The sequence below is a fragment of the Eleutherodactylus coqui genome, chromosome 12, assembly GCF_035609145.1.
Source record: "Eleutherodactylus coqui strain aEleCoq1 chromosome 12, aEleCoq1.hap1, whole genome shotgun sequence".
Taxonomy (NCBI): Eukaryota; Metazoa; Chordata; class Amphibia; order Anura; family Eleutherodactylidae; genus Eleutherodactylus; species Eleutherodactylus coqui.
Genome location: NC_089848.1, coordinates 21,688,571 through 21,704,761, shown reverse-complemented (window position 1 = coordinate 21,704,761; position 16,191 = coordinate 21,688,571). Strand labels below are relative to the sequence as shown.

General features: G+C 40.8%; 1 protein-coding gene across 1 annotated transcript in view; it reads right to left on the bottom strand.

The window, feature by feature from the left end:
• The window catches only part of CNTNAP2 (contactin associated protein 2), a 1,903,897-nt gene extending 1,887,933 nt beyond the window's left edge, over window positions 1-15,964 (bottom strand). The window contains exon 1 of the mRNA XM_066585040.1: window positions 15,472-15,964. Within this exon, the coding sequence (XP_066441137.1) occupies window positions 15,472-15,565 (94 nt within the window). The 5' untranslated portion in view covers window positions 15,566-15,964. The remainder of the gene's footprint in view (window positions 1-15,471) is intronic.
• Between the last annotated feature and the right edge of the window lie 227 nt (window positions 15,965-16,191).

Here is a 16,191-nt window from a genome sequence, read left to right as displayed (position 1 = left end):
ACACTAAAGAGTAAAGGTTGAGACTAAAGGTTTTCCTAACTTTGTACTAACTGACTTGCTGAGAAGTTCTGAATATTGTTGTTTTCTGATATTGTTTTACTTCACTTATATTTAACTGCTGTGTTACTACGAATTACGTCATAAACTCTGTCGCATTAAATTCTGCATGAAATTATCTTTCCAACTATATATCATTTTATGGTATCATCACAAAAATGGATTTATGAGCCAAAACATCCAACATCAAGTATGCACTTTTAAAAAAAGGATTCCACTATCTAAGCCATTAGTGTAGATCTATGCCTTCATTACCAATTACGAATGTCCCTCTATAAAAAATCATCATGCTTTTATGTAGAGTGTCCAAATAATACTGCCATCTAGTGCCCACACACAACCACGATACAATGCCCTAGACTATAATTCTGTGTCTACATCATAGGACTATTTCATTCCCAAATAGACCCCCTGTACAGATCATACAATACCAGTAACCAGCTATTGCTACCATACAGCATCACAAAGGGAATTGGAGCCCTGCCTTGTTTTTCTACATTTGTCATTTACTTACATTGTCTCTTCTTTCACTTTTTTGTGGTATCAGCACACCTCTGTTCATGCATTTAGTGCGGGTGTTTAGAATTAGTAGAAAACTGCATTAGTCTAGAAGGTAATGCTGTAGCTACTATGTGCATCACAACCCCACGACATCTGAGCTAACTGATGTGGCATGAGTTGGCCAGTAATGATGCCCCTCTACTGGAAAAATGGTGCTGCCGTTGGACATGGACTTAGCCATATACAATTATCGTAGCGTTGCAACCCAGCCATAAAATGTCTAAATATTTGCTCTCAGACTGTTGACTGGAGTCACATATAGGGGTGGGCTACCCACTAGCGTGAGCATTGCTGCGTTGCGGGACAGCGTGAGCCTGTGAAAATCAAGGACACGTGTATTTCAATGGGTCTCTATCCACCTGCGCTGTTATTAGCTTTGCGTTGCGCATTTGCCAGTCCTATTTGTCTGCGTGGTCCTTTTTTTCCTCACCTATGAAAGTCTATGGCAGGCTCTGTAACATCGCATTGCAACACGTATATGTTGCGGGTTTGAGCTGAGATGCTACACGGTGCGGCTGAGTGAAAAACGCAACGCAACATTACCATTTGCGCTACGCTGCAGAAACAATCAGAAGAATTCCGCATCGCAAACTCAGTAACCGCACAAAACAGCAATGCGATATTGCAGCATTATTCATGCAACGAGTTCGCTCACGCTAGTGGGTAGCCCACCTAATGGAGAGTTTTTTGGATCTGTTCCCTTCTTTGGTGGTGTTATGTTGTGGTCTCTGCCTCTGTGATGCTATGATTTTGAGGGAACAGGTCTGCCATGTTGTTATAGGGGTGGTTGTCGTGGTGCTGCTCCAAAATGAGTAGGGACTCACGTAAGAGAAGTTGCCAACAAGCGGGAAGTACTGCAGTCCTATGAAGTTTGAATCTGAATGAGTACAGTGTATATGTATATAATGTTAGAAAGCAAACTTTAAAAAGTAAGTAATTACCATTCCCTGATGGTCATCTACTTGAAGGGTTTACGATGCTCCAGCAAAGGTTTTGCCCCCTTCATTGTTTACTAGGTGCACTCTGTTGCAATTGTACTCGGTATTACAATTCACCACCATTAAGGTGAATAGGACTACACTGCAATACCAGCTCGTTGCGTCCCCATCCAATAGCAGATAGGCAAGGTGCCAAGAGTCTGACCCCACTGACCTAACATTGATTGCCTATCCTTAAGGTTAAGCAGGCCATCAGGTTTTAAGACTTGGAAATCCACTTTCATTGTAATTTCAAGGGAGTTTGGGAAACAAAAGGAGTAAACACAGTATTACATGCCAACCATTCAAATAAATAGGAAACTACGCAATATATGGTTATGCTGTTTGCAGCAGGTCTTTGCTCCAGGTAATGACAAAACGTAACAAACGGCCCCTCTATGATGTTCATACTCCTTAGTAGGGCACACTACTGTGAACATGCACATATATTAGGCAATTACTGTATCTTATATGCCACCATTACCCAAATCATCTTCTTTACAGTTTAAAGGCAATAATAGGGAAACAGGAATCCGGTATTCTTCCTTTTGTCACTAAAATACAGTCACTATATTCACACATGCCAGCGCCTGTCCTCTCGCCATTCACAGAATGGATTTCATTTTCACTGCATACATTTCAATGTGATTTCTCCGCACCTGCTCCTCATATTCTGTGAATGGAGACTAAAGAGAGGTTGCTGTCATATGCTGACAGTCCCTCTCCCGACAGAACTGTCAGTGTAGTATTCTGTTGATTGCACAAGACAAGATACGAGGTGCAGGGAACTTCATTTACCTCTCCATATAATTGAATTATTATCTGTCTATCAATCTATCTAGTACATTCATGTCTTGAGCCTCCACTTTGGGAACTTCTCTTTAAGGCAACTACTTTCCACATACCCCATTGGGCATCATTAAGGGTAGTTTCCTCTATCCTAGCCTCTCTATGAGCCATAGTAAAAAGCCACTAAGTAGGCTGACATGTAATAGTACATTTCTCCTGAAGTTGCCGCAGGTGATATATACAGTATTGATAACCTTAACGTCCTCCCTTGATAAGGCTACCCATACCCATACCCATAAGACAGCTATTGACCCTGTATACATGAACGCTCTAGTACTTACTCATTTCCCCAAGAGCAAAAGGATCGGGGAGTTGAAATCCAATTACATATCCCTATCTACCCTGACATCTGTCATTGGGGGAGCATCAACAGGCTGCCATACACATTATGCTATCAGTCGGACCCACTGAAATTGGCAGGTTTGACCAATCAAAATACAATTAACATGCCCAGCCTAACAGCTGATTTCTAGAGGATTTACAAATTGAACCAGCAACAATCAGACTATCATTTCCAGAAGTCAGGCTGATGGTGATCAGGTGGTCATTTGAGCTGTCAAGGTAAGACAACCTCTTCAACCCCTTTGCTTTAGCCATACAGCTATATATTTCCTAACTACACATATCTCATGTACTTAGGACGGCTATAGCCATCCATAGGATACGCCGTGTATGTAGTAGACTTAGAAGCCGAACCGGCTCTGACAGCAAACACCCACCCACAACAACTGCGATCGGAGAGAACTCTGATCATGGCTGTTAACTCTTTAAATGCCCCGATCAGTTGCAATTTAAAGGTTCCCAGGGCTTACAGGATTATTAGCCTATTTGGGATGTGCCTGTAGCACACCTTTCATAGGCAACCTAATAAAATACAGTATAATGCAATACTGTGGTATTGCATTATACTGTATAAGTGATCAAATAATTAGGGACTAATAAAATCTGTAAAAATAAGTAAAATACCGAGTTATTAATTATTCTAAGAGTAAAAAAATACTCTAAGCTAAAAAAATAACTTTCCCCAGTCGTCGTATTAAAAAAAAAACCCTCTAAACTTGGTATTGCTACATCAGTAAAGGTCCAATTTATTTAAATATCACATTATTAGTCCCGCATGGTTACCTCCATTAGAAAAAAGAAATGCATGGCAGAATTGCCCTTTTTTGGTCACTCCATTTCCAAAAAAAACCTGAATAAATAGGAATCAAAAAGTCCTAAATTCCCCTCACAGAGTCCCATAAAATGTTATGGGGGATCAAGGCACAGCGACAGAAGGCAATCCTACTTTTCAAAAAAGGTATTTTTTAAAGTATTACTATATAAGCAAAACTATATAAATTTGGTATCGCTGTAGTCATGCTAATCCACAGAATACAGACAACATGTCAGTTTTACTGTATCATGAACGACATAAAAAGGATAAACCAAATAGCGCAACTTGTTTTTTTTCCCCATTTCACCAGTCTTCCAAAAGGGTTAAATGGTATAATTGAAACACACAACTTGTTCCATAAAAAACAGAAGCTCTTATATAGATATGTCACCCAGAAAATGTTATGATTTTCTGAAAGTAGGAGCAGAATATTACTTGGACGCAGGTGCGATAAGGATCCTTGGTCATGAAAAGGTTAATTATGCAAGTATACAAAATATAAAGGCTACTATGAATTAGGACAACCAGTCGGATCTATGGATTCAAACTCATGCTTGGTTAACTCATTATGATTGGTATATAGGGAGGGGAGCGCCTCTTTTTGTACATTGTTGCATAATTGCTGTATTTGCCGGCATGAATGTGATTTTTAAAATGTATTGTCAGTGCAGACAGTTCTCTTCCCATCCGAACATAATGCCTAAAGGCTGCTTTTCGATGAAAACTGGGTTATTTATTTCTAAATGTCTTATAATAGAAATACATTAGTCACTGTTTAACCTTGGATTTATACCAGTTTCTTGACATTTCTTGACATTAGCGCATCAGAAAATATGGAGTTTGGATGTACCGCCTTTTCACGAAGCCTCTCTCTCTCTCTCTCTCTCTCTCTCTCTCTCTCTCTCTCTCTCTCTCTCTCTCTCTCTCTCTCTCTCTCTCTATATATATATATATATATATATATATATATATATATATATATAGTGGCAGGGGCTTCATGAAAAGGCGGTACATCCAAACTGCATATATATATAGCTCAATGCCCACGGACGGATTATCATTGCAGAATTCGCAGTCAGACACCCGCTGCGAATTCCGCAGCAATGTTCATCTATAGACATGCTGTGTTAAACTTTCCGCTCATGGAAGAGAATCGTAGCATGTTCTATTTTGGGCGGAAAATTGCACGGACGGCTTCCATTGCAGTCAATGGAAGCCGTCCGTCCTGCAATACTTCTACTGTGGGGACTGCATAAGTATTGCAGGAATCAGCATCACAGCTCAGCACCAGCGTGTCATGCGCTGTACTGTACATGCACGCTGGCTCACCGGCTGAGACACTCGCAGCAGATTCGGACAGGTGAGTATAGAGTCTCTGGGGGGCACCAGATCTGATTCCGCTGTGAGATTTTGCATTCGATATCTGACCTGGCCATTGGCATGAGGCCTAAAAGTTTAATAAAAGAGGGCGGAACTTCTGTATTAATACCAGTAGGTTTAACAGATTTGGGGCGCTTCTAACTATAGGAAAACAACACCACATCAGATTTGCTTTTATTTTTTACCCAACACCCCCGGAATGTGCGCCATTGATGAATTTGGTACACATCATCTAGTTGTGACTTAGGGTGGCATATGCACAAATAAGCTTGCCTCAGCGCAATGTATTTGTGCAGTGAACGAGGTTGATTTGCGTACATATCAGTGCATAATACTGTACTTTTTGGCATACAGGGCCATTTCACATGCAGGCGTGACACCCCCCACCCTGATTTAAAAGTCTATGTAGCCTAATGAGACCCGGATGTGTTTGTTCTTCCACAGAATTGCGCAGCGTATTCCACATTTGCCCACACTTAGAGCGTGCATTTGCGCACCTCCCATAGACTCCTATGGTGCCCTTGGTGAGTAAAAATACCGTAAAATAGAGAAGCTCCTATATTTTTGCACGCACCAAAACCGTTATTGAGACCGAAGCCATTAACATCAACGGGTTCTATCCTTTGTATATAGAGCATTTATATTTTGCGTGCGCAAATGTGCCCTAGATACATCTGCGGAAGGAGCCCTTATAGCAATAATAACAGATCACACTCCATAGGTGCTACTTTTCTTCCTCCTGTACATAATTATCAGCTGAGAACTGCTTCAGAGCAACTCTAGATGTCAGGACTGAGAAAAGAGCAATATGTATCTCGCCGCAATCTGTGAGGAACAGAAGACCCAGAAATATACTTTTCATATAATATTTTGAAATCAGGAAACCCAACATAATAACTGTAGATGGTAAACATTGACGAGTCCTCTCTAGTAATGGTCAATATTGGTCACCGGTACCAAAATAAACCGATTGGTAACTTGTAATGGCCATGAATCTCTGTAAACTAGTCTGCAGACTGTACAAAATACAATTGTGAAGAATGGACACAGAATAATTATCATTATCTGGAACGGCAATAAGTGGAAAATTCAATAGGCTGTATTTCCCGTCATTCCCAGCATTGCCGGGCTTCTGTGCATGCGAGCAGCTGAAGGGCTCCAGCTACATTGCAATCGGAGAGAACTGGAAAGTGAGATAGATTTCTACAGGCTTCAGATTAAGCAAAAAATAAAAGGAGGTTAAACATTCTCCAGGAAGGTTTTAGATGAAATGTATTATTGAGGCTGGAGGTTTAAAACTTAAGGGGTTTGTGATACACTGGATAATAAGTCTGATGATATCACTTGTACGGGAGGCAAAAAAAACCTGACCCCCGTACCCTTCCGTGGCCACTAGTGTTCTTTAGAGCTGAATTGCTAAAATGTGTATTTTGCTGCATATGCTAATAAATAATTACGCATCTTGACCTTCAGAACAAGGATAACACTGAATGACTATTTGTGCAGTGGTAAGGGCTCCTTCATACTGGATATCGGAGTGAGAAAATCGCAACTTTTTTCTTGTGATTTTTGAGCATCAGCGCTGCTTTTTCTCGCAAAAACATCACTTGCAATTTTCTCACTTTTTTTTGCGTGATGTTGCAGCGATTTTCTCACAGGAACAACAATAGGAACTTCTAATGTTAAAAACACATCGTATGAAGATTGCAATTTTTGTGCTTTGCGGTGCATTAAAAAGGAGGCTCCATAGGGAAACATGGAAGATAAAGTAAAATGAAGGAAGATAGGACATTTTGCGATTTTTCACGCAATATCGTATAAGTGAAAATATGGCATATATGAAGGAAACCATTTAAAATCATTGGTTACATAATTCTGCATTCTTAGTCACTCTCGCATCGCACAAAAACCGCACGATTTTATCGCAAGTGTGAAGGCACCCATAGGGCTCAGTCAGATAAGCGATTTTTTTTGTGCACTTATGTGCGCGGAAAAAAAAATGCGCTCTACACATGTTAAAAATGCAGATGACCACAGCTCCATACAATTTCTTTCTATGAGTCTGGCGCTGCAGCTGCCCCATTAAAAGCAATAGGATGCCGGCAACCCCTGCAGAATTTTTCGTGGAAGGGCTTAAAATATATGCCCTTCACTGAAAATCATCCCTAGTTGCTGTAAAAAAATATACATCACCTCTCCGCCACTGTTGGGGCTCCGGCGTGTCTTCTCGCTGGCTCCCCGGTACTGTTCTGATGTACTTTCTCCTGGCTGGGGATTTAAAAATCCCTGCCTCCAGAAAGTGCTGGGTCTGATTGGCTTAGCGCTCAGCCAATCACAGGCAGCACTCAACCATTGATTGAATTCAAAAACGCTCATCTGACTTCACCCTTAGGCTACTTTGGGTATAAGGGAGCTCATCAGGTAAATGAATGTCTGATATCTGCAGTTGTACATTTTTCTTTCATCTCCTTTCCCCAAAGTCTATATGAATGCTGAATCCATATTATACATTGATTTCTAGGGAACTATTTTGATAATTTATTTTTATAAAATGTGACTGACATGTAAAGGCCCATTTACACAGAGTGATGATCGCTCAAAGATCGCTCAAACTACAGTTTGAGTGACAGCTTTAAGCGATCATTTTACATAAACTATTAAGTAGCTACTCAGCTACTTAAGAGCAATTAAGTGTGCAAATGAAGCCTTCACTGAAAGCAGTTAATAGCCCGAGGGCTCTTATCTGCATTCAGTTCCTTTGTTCTCCGATGGGAAACAATGCTATCAGCACTACCTATGGAGAACTGCTGATAAGGCTGAATGACAATTTTTAGTTTGGCCTGAGCTTAATGATCAGCTAGCAGTGTCCAAAAAGTGCATGATAGCCACGCATTTAGACACGACAATGATCGCTCATACGATTGCTTTTTAGCGATTTTTGAGCAATCAGCGCTCCGTGTAAATGGGCCTTAAACTGGGGCTTGAGAGTGAGAGTGCAACATACCACAGCTGTCCAACTGCTTTAGTATCTTTAGGGGATTCCCTTCTAATCAAGTTAAAGAGGGTTTGTATGATTGAAAAGTTTATTCCCTATCTACAGGAAAGGAGAAAACATTCCGATCGGTGAATTTACCCCAATAGATCTTGAGAACAAGGCTTGGCTATCTCTGGCGGTGCCGCTGAAATAAATGGAGTGGCGGTGTGCATGAACAATGACCACTACCCTTACTTCAGTACATGCCAAAGCCCTGTTCTCGAGATTGGTAGGGATCCCCGCGGTCAGAACCCCACCAGTCTGGAAGTTATCCCCTATCCTGTGGCTAGTGGATAAATTTCCGTCATGGTACAATCACTTTAAAGGCAGGATTTTAAGAAGAAGGTCTCATGAAGCAACCTATGCCTCATTAAAGGGAACCTTTCATTACATATAAGCAGCATAAAAAAAGTTTATGGGCTTATAGGACAGGAACCAAAGAGTCCAGAAATGTGCTTTTTGATACTTCTGTGGCTTCCTGTTTCATTGAGGTCAGCTCTGGAAGTCGAAAGGCGGACTGTACATCAGACTCATCTGTGCAGTCAGTGTACATGCACAACCATAGAGAACAATGTATGTGCGCTGACTGCTGGGATAAGTCTGATGCACAGTCTGAGTGCCGATTACCAGAGCTGTCAACAAGGGAACAGGGAGGCAGATAAGTATAAAAAGCAGATTCCTTTACTTTTTGGCCCCTGTCCTATAAGGTCGTAAACTTAGTTTATGGTGCTCATAAGTGATGATGGGCTCCTTTTAAGTATATCTATGCATCCTGAATTTCACATCAAGGATAAGCTTGAATGGCTACCTGTGGTTAGGCTGCCTATGATGTGCAAAAGCCACAGCCAGGAGCCAAGGAGTAAAAGTGCTTCCCAATCTGGTGAACGCACAGCGCCGACCTGCAAATGTCTATGTATTATTGTAGCGAGCTTTTAACTCTACTTAAGTGTATGAGCGTCGTACTACGTGAATAGTGTATATGTGCGACATTAAAGGTATAGCGCACCACAAACATTTGTTCGGCATCCGGTACTTCTGTATTCTATGGTTGGCAATTCGCTGTAATTCCCTTCATGTAATACATCATTTACCCTGTAGTGGCCGCTGGAAGGGATGTATGGGCAGTCAAAAGCAGCTACACCCAGTGATCAACTATTAACACCAGGAGCCAGCCTGAATGTCTTTACAGTGAGCTGTATTCACAAGACAACCCCTTTAAGATGCTTCTAACCCTTATTAATCTGGGCCCATGCACATGTGAAAGTGCCAGATCACACAATATTTACAGTCGACAACTGTCTAGCCACAGATGGGTTATGGGGCATCTACCATTTGCTTGGCAGAAAAATTTCAAAAACCAGAAGTCCATTCCATATTTCAGAGAAACATACATAGTAAATAGTTTTGAAACCAAGAGAGGTGCCATATGTCACTATGGAGAGCGCTCCCAATTCCAAGGGTAAAGCCTAGAAATCAGCTCCAAGTACTTGTAATTTGAAATAAACTTGATCCTGAATTACAGCATGTATCACAGTCCAGAGCTGCATTAACAATTCTGCACAGCAGCAGTAAGCAGCCCCTCTTTCTTTTGCAGAGTCTGCAAAGAGCTTCCTGTAGTGATTCCTATTGCGGAAAGTGTAAGTTTTGTACCAGACGGCTATCTGATGTAGAAAAAAATCCCTCCTCCAATAGCAACCGACAAATTTGTAAATGCAGCGCTCGGTGGTAACTTTTTAAAATGACCCTCCATGCCCAGACAAACAAAGATGGCCACACCGATTCTCGGACTACCGGATGCATACTTTGTATTAGTATGCACCGGTAATCTAAGACACTATATACTGCTCTTACTGGTCAATGATGCTCATGTGGGCAGCACCAGTTAATCAGTGCAGTTGTAGTGTCCTGGGGCCCTTTTACATGGAACGATTATCTTCGAAAAAATCGTTGGATTGCGCAAATTTGAATGATAATCATTCAGCGTAAACATGGCCAACAATTGAACAGCGAATGAGAATTTGTTCGCTTCTCATCTGTCATTCATTTTATGCAGGCGTAAATATCATTGTTGCGTGTAAGTAGTGATCGTTTAATCATTCACATTCACTGGTATAGAGAATGTGAATGACTGAATGATTCGTGAATGAATACTTTCTGCCTGTTTGAACAGGCTGCACAAATAATCTCTGTCATCGCTCGATTATGTGAATCATAAATCACTCCATGCAAAAAGAGCCTTCGACTAATGATGCATACTAATGCACTATGTGCATCAGGTAGTCATAGAGGTTGGTGCGGCCATCTTTGTTTGTCTAGGCCCAAAGGGTAATTTTTAGCAAATTAATTATTATACATGAGCAATAAAACGTTCACGCTTAGACATAAACTTTCTAAGAACCTGTCATGTCCTCAGGTCATCGGGGGAGCAGCTGCAAAGCTAACTCTACCTCAGCTTTTTAAAAAAAAACTTCATTCCCTGTATAGGCTCTCCTTTAGGGTGGCTTTACACGGGCCAATTGTCGCTTTACACGGGCAACTGTTCTGTATAAACACAACACCCGACAGGGCAAGTAAGTGAGAATTGCTCATTTGTCTGAGTAATTTAGTTTTTAGCTTACCAAGTAACTATTAGTTGTTCATCTATGAACGACTGCTTGTTTACCCTTAATGGAGCTGGCTGGCCGGAAGAAATGTCCGACTCGCCCCACCTCCATTCAGTGAGTGATTATGGCTCTTCCATGAAAGCACAGGAGCGATAATTGATTGGATGGCTACTGGGTTCTTAAGTGCCCGACAGTCATCCTATGGAAAGTCAACCTTAGACTGAGCTTCTTGCGATATGAATGTGCCGAGTAGGTGGTTCCCACCACTCACTGCCAATCCAGTCTGACATCACCCACTGGCAGTGAGCACTGGGGACTGTCCACTTGACACATTGACAGCGCCAGAAGCCGAATCTAAGAACAGCCTGTAAGTGGAAATGAAGTATAAACTACAGAAAGATATCATTAGAATCAGTGCGGCTGCAATGATATCTTTGATATGACGACATAACAGGTCTTTTTCAGGGTGATCATAGTCGTCAAGACCCTTTTGCCTCTGAACCAGGCAGACAGTTGTAAAAATGTTCCTTGTATTTGTCTTAATCATAATGGAAAACCTTTCAAAAGTTTTTTTACGCCAGTGTAAAAAAAGTCAAAATTTTTTGCGGGAGTGGTTCTTTACTCAAAACCTTACAGTTTTTTTTCTTTCTTTGCCGGTCCCAACACTTTTTAGAAAAGTAACAGGGCTTGTTGGGAGGGGTCAAGCCAATCTGGGCCGAATGATTTAACTGGCATAAATTATACCAGAAATGTAAGCCCGGTTGGACTTGGTGTTCATTTCCGGGAAGGTGCTATGAGTAATACATGTAGAGGCATGTGCCAAGGGAAATTGTACTAAGCCTGGCATTGGAAATGCCAGTGTTGGTAAATGTCCCCCAGTGACCATCTGCTCAGCTTTATCCCTCCATCTGGATCTCTACAGTTCCTTATAGGATTCCCTAGTGCTGAGGTGTTGATTTTGGGGTTATGCTTATAGTAAAAGAGGGGATCCTCCTAATCAAGGAACCAACCATACAGTTCTGCCAACTGCTCTCGATGGCGGAGGGGGTTTTACAGTGTGTGAAATTATAGGCCTGTTAACTCTCTGTATTTAAAAATATACCAATTGAACAACTAATTGGACAAAACGTAAGGATGGTCTTGAGGGTGAAGTCACACGAACGTATATCGACTCGTTTTTTACGCCGAGCCGATATACGTTGTCCTCGTGTGCAGGGGAGGGGGAAAGGATGGAAGAGTCAGGAGCAAGAACTGAGCTCCCGGCCCCCTCTCCGCCTCCTCTCCGCCCCTCTGCACTATTTGTAATGGGAAGGGGCGGGGCTAAGTTCCGCGAATTAGCCCCGCCCCATCCCACCTCTCCCCATTGCAAAGGGGGGCGGGAGCTCAGTTCCTGCACTTGGCTCTTCCATCCTCCCCCCCCTGCACACGAGGATAATGTGTATCGGCTCGGCGTGAAAACCGTGCCGATATACTTTCGTGTGACTTCACCCTAAAATTGTGATTTTTTAAAAATTTATTTACGCACTAGAATCTTAAATTAAGGTAATCAATGCCTCCAAGTACTAGAACCCAAGAACAATTGTTCAATGTTGGATTTGAACTCGCAGTGCATATACTAAATGTATTGTTATGCGACCAAGGTCTCAGTATCCATAACAGAAGAATATGGAAAGATGCCAGTAGTCTGTGAGTTATGGGAATACGGCTTGAAGGCAACACGGGTGTCGTGAACTTTCGCGTAAATCATAAGCAATGCTTTTAAACATCTCATCTTTCCCAGTGCGCACCATTCACATCTGAACCTGATGGCACTTACTGTGAATAAAAGGCCTATTCTGATGTGTCAGCACTTACGCCGGAGACTTGCTATGGCGATCCGTAACCAGTGCCTTGCTAGCTGTCTAGGTTTTATATGTACGAAGTACTGAACCTCTCTGACTACTAGAGTACAGTAGAAATACTGCTGAGATCCAGATATCATACCGAATGCAGCCAGAAAAAAATGGATTTCTTCTCCTACCCTGCAAATATTGCACTTTTTCCTGCTGAGTTAATTGTTTTGCTTCAATAATAATAATATTCTGATCCTAAAGATATTGTATAAAAATGCAGAATGGAATGTTAAGGCGGAAGTAGGAGTCTATGTAATGAACATTGCTCTTACTCTTGTCTAGTGATGACCTCTCCTGGTTGAGTTGTTCATGATAGATATTTATTCTGAAGAAACATATAGCAATACAGTAAATGGTCCAAAGCACTAAATCTTAATGATTAAAGAAGCAATCAAAGCGATTACACATTACCAGTAGGAGTCTATGTTAAGTTTGGAATAGCGAGAATGAAGGAGCAGAAAAAAAACTGGTATTTCCATTTCTTAATTTCCTTACTTGTTTTGTAAAATATGAAAGCTGATGAAATTAAACCAAGAGAATGCAATGTTCTGACTACATTCTTGGCAAGTGAGCGCAATCTCTTTAGCTGCAATCAGCAAAACAAGTGAATTGTCTGATTTTAGCATCTTAAAGGGTAACACCTGCACTCTTCTTTTATCTGCTGAGTCAAATATTTTTTCAAGTATAGTATTATGGGTGCTTTCACAGCTGCCGCTTTCGGCTGTTTTTTTTAATGCAACTTTTGAAGCCATTTTTCAGGAAGGGATTGTAAATGGAAGCAAAAGTATATAGAAAATGTTTACTTCTTTTTTTTTTTATAGATCTTCTCCTTTGCTTCGGCTTCAAAAATTGCCTAAAAAGTGCATCAAAATGGCACACGTGAAAGTACTCTAAACTGAAGACAGCCATTCACTCACACTGTAATAAGCTTACATTCATTCATCTAAAGTCATTCATTGCATTTCTAGTATATTTTTATAATCTTTTTATGGACTATAAACCTCTACCGTCGCAAAGTCAAACGTGTCACTTTCTACACACAAATATCTAGCAAAAATCTAAAATCTGCATATCAAGAAAATCACCTTAGTAACAACAAGTAGACACATTATAAATATAACAGCAGATCTTGTATCTGCAGATAATAATACACAACAATGGAGTAAATCAATAAAATAAAAAAGTTCCAAGCATTTTGTATCCAGTACCTTCAGTTCTCATGTATGGGAATACATGCAAGTACCAAAAACTTAGATATACCTTGCTGATGCTACCATGCTCAAAATTCATTCAAGCGGTGCTTACTCATTAGGCAATAGTTACCATAAAAGAGCATTGAACCTAAAGTGTATATGGTAAAGTCAAAAGGGCTAATGTCGTTTGCACATATGTATATGAATGCGTTTAGGGGTTTGACGAACTTCAGACATCGGAGGTAGAATATAGGCTACGGGGGCAAATATATTTTCTGGACTTTCACAATTCTGGCCTGTGGTTGCATTTAACTGTTCAACGAATGTAGACGTCAAGTTTAACGCTCTTTTAAGATATCATTAGCAAAAATCTCGAAAATTACTAATGTCAATCGTTAAAACAGTCCTTTAACACATAAAGACTGCATCCTTGGGTTTAGGCACAGTCCATAGGAATACACTGCACCTCTCTATAGTCATAGAGTACCATAATGAAACTTTCACATGGCTATCACACATCTATCATTTTCAGTGTGAAGAAGACATGAGTTGCAAAAGTCATGTGACTAAAGTATCATGCAAAGTTGTTTAGTCAAGAAATCAGGTGTGTTTGATACAATTGTTGCAATACAACTATACAACAAAGTTTATGTGTAGCCCAAACCAAAGACAATGGTCCATTGCTGTCTAGATAAGACTCATGCATCAAAAGTTACTTGAACCATAATTTACTGTACTGACACCTACAGTAAAACATACATTGAAGAATATCTAAGCTACTATCACGGTATATCATTTTCCTACTCAACTTCCAGCTGCTTACAAGCTCCTCAGAAAATCACAGGAATTATTTATGGTCTTAGGGAAGTGCATTAGGGCTAAATCACTTAGCAAGAATTCCCAATGACAGCTCCCACTTTGATGTTCCTTATTGCTAATCTATTAACCACATGGGCTACAGAATGTAGTTGTCTGTCAGGATCCAGCAGCTGCGCTCAAAATAGTCAAATCAGAAGTGCATTCAATAGTTGACTCTAATGCAACTTTATGATAAGGCAGGTGGTGACTTAAAGGAGATGAACACAACTCTCATGTATTAATAATGAGGCACTATGCATATTTGATTTACTGTGTCTATCACAAGATAATACGTAATAAGTCATAGGCCTTAAATATAACACTGTTATTGCTTCTCACAATAAAATAAGGACTCACTGTAGAATGAACTTTTTTTTTTTACCATTGGCATCTGATGCATACCTATTACAGAGCAATTGGGTATGCAGCACCATACAATAAGCCATAACTTCATTACAATACACCTGTATTGTGCTGCTTCTGATACAACAGCACTGTGGATACATTGTTTCCAACTGATAACCATATGTAGTTTCTGATGTGGGATACAGTATGATTCTTTCACACTTTCTTATAAGGTTTATGCAGCATCATTCTACAACACTATTCTTCCTTCGGGATTAATAACCATCTTCAAGTAACACATGTCATCCAAGTAAATATTTTCCTTCCAAGTGCCAATAAAAAAAATGCAAAAATTAAAGCTCCAGAAAAATACCATCATGCAGAACTTTCAAGAAGGGCCAACTCTTAATATGTACAGTGTAACTGCTGACAGCCCATGATGCAGTGAATCCTCATGAGCAGAATGCCTGCTCCACTTAAACAAATCCCCACTGCTGGGCTTCTAAACAAAATGTTAAAAACAAGTCAAGAAGTAAGGAGATAGAAAAGACAATGATAAGACTTACGGGAATCAGAGGTGGCACTCCAGGCTCTGCAGTATAGGTAGCTCCAAATCCCCAGGACAAGAGCAACCCCTCTGGCTCTGCAAATCCAAACCATGGCTTCTCAGGATTAACTCCAGATCCCACAAGGTAAGTACAGCAACTTGCTTCCTCTATGTCCTCCTGATTTGGGGTATTCTTGCAGGTGGAATGAAACAAGGTTTCTCGCTTTTAAAGAATAATCAAACCCACCCCCCTTTTCTCCTAGACCCTTGGCTGAGTCACTGAGACCTTTTTCTTCTTCTTCTTCAACATTCAAGTAACAAACTTGCTACCTCTTTGCTGGAGGTCATGATTAAAATGCTAAGAATGCAAAAGAGAAGAGGATGAGCAAAAATGATGTGTAGTCTGAAGAGGAAAATCCCAGAATGGTCATGTGGCAGCAGGTTAGGATAGAGAGCAGGGGATGGGAGCAGTGGTGCTGATGCTGCTGCCTCTGCAGCTGAGTCCTTCCTCTCTCTACTGTGATTGGAATAGCCTTAGTTCAGACACCCAGGCATACTGTATATATATGCATGCACACAACAGGGCAGGCAGTCCTACAAGACACTCCCCATACACACACAGTTCTATATTTATTCAGCAGAGAGGAAGAACAGCTCCAGTACTGCAGCACCAGCAGCTTCCTAAAGACTCCTCTTCAGATGATCCTCTCCAAAGCTACATTCAGCCACATGTGCAATT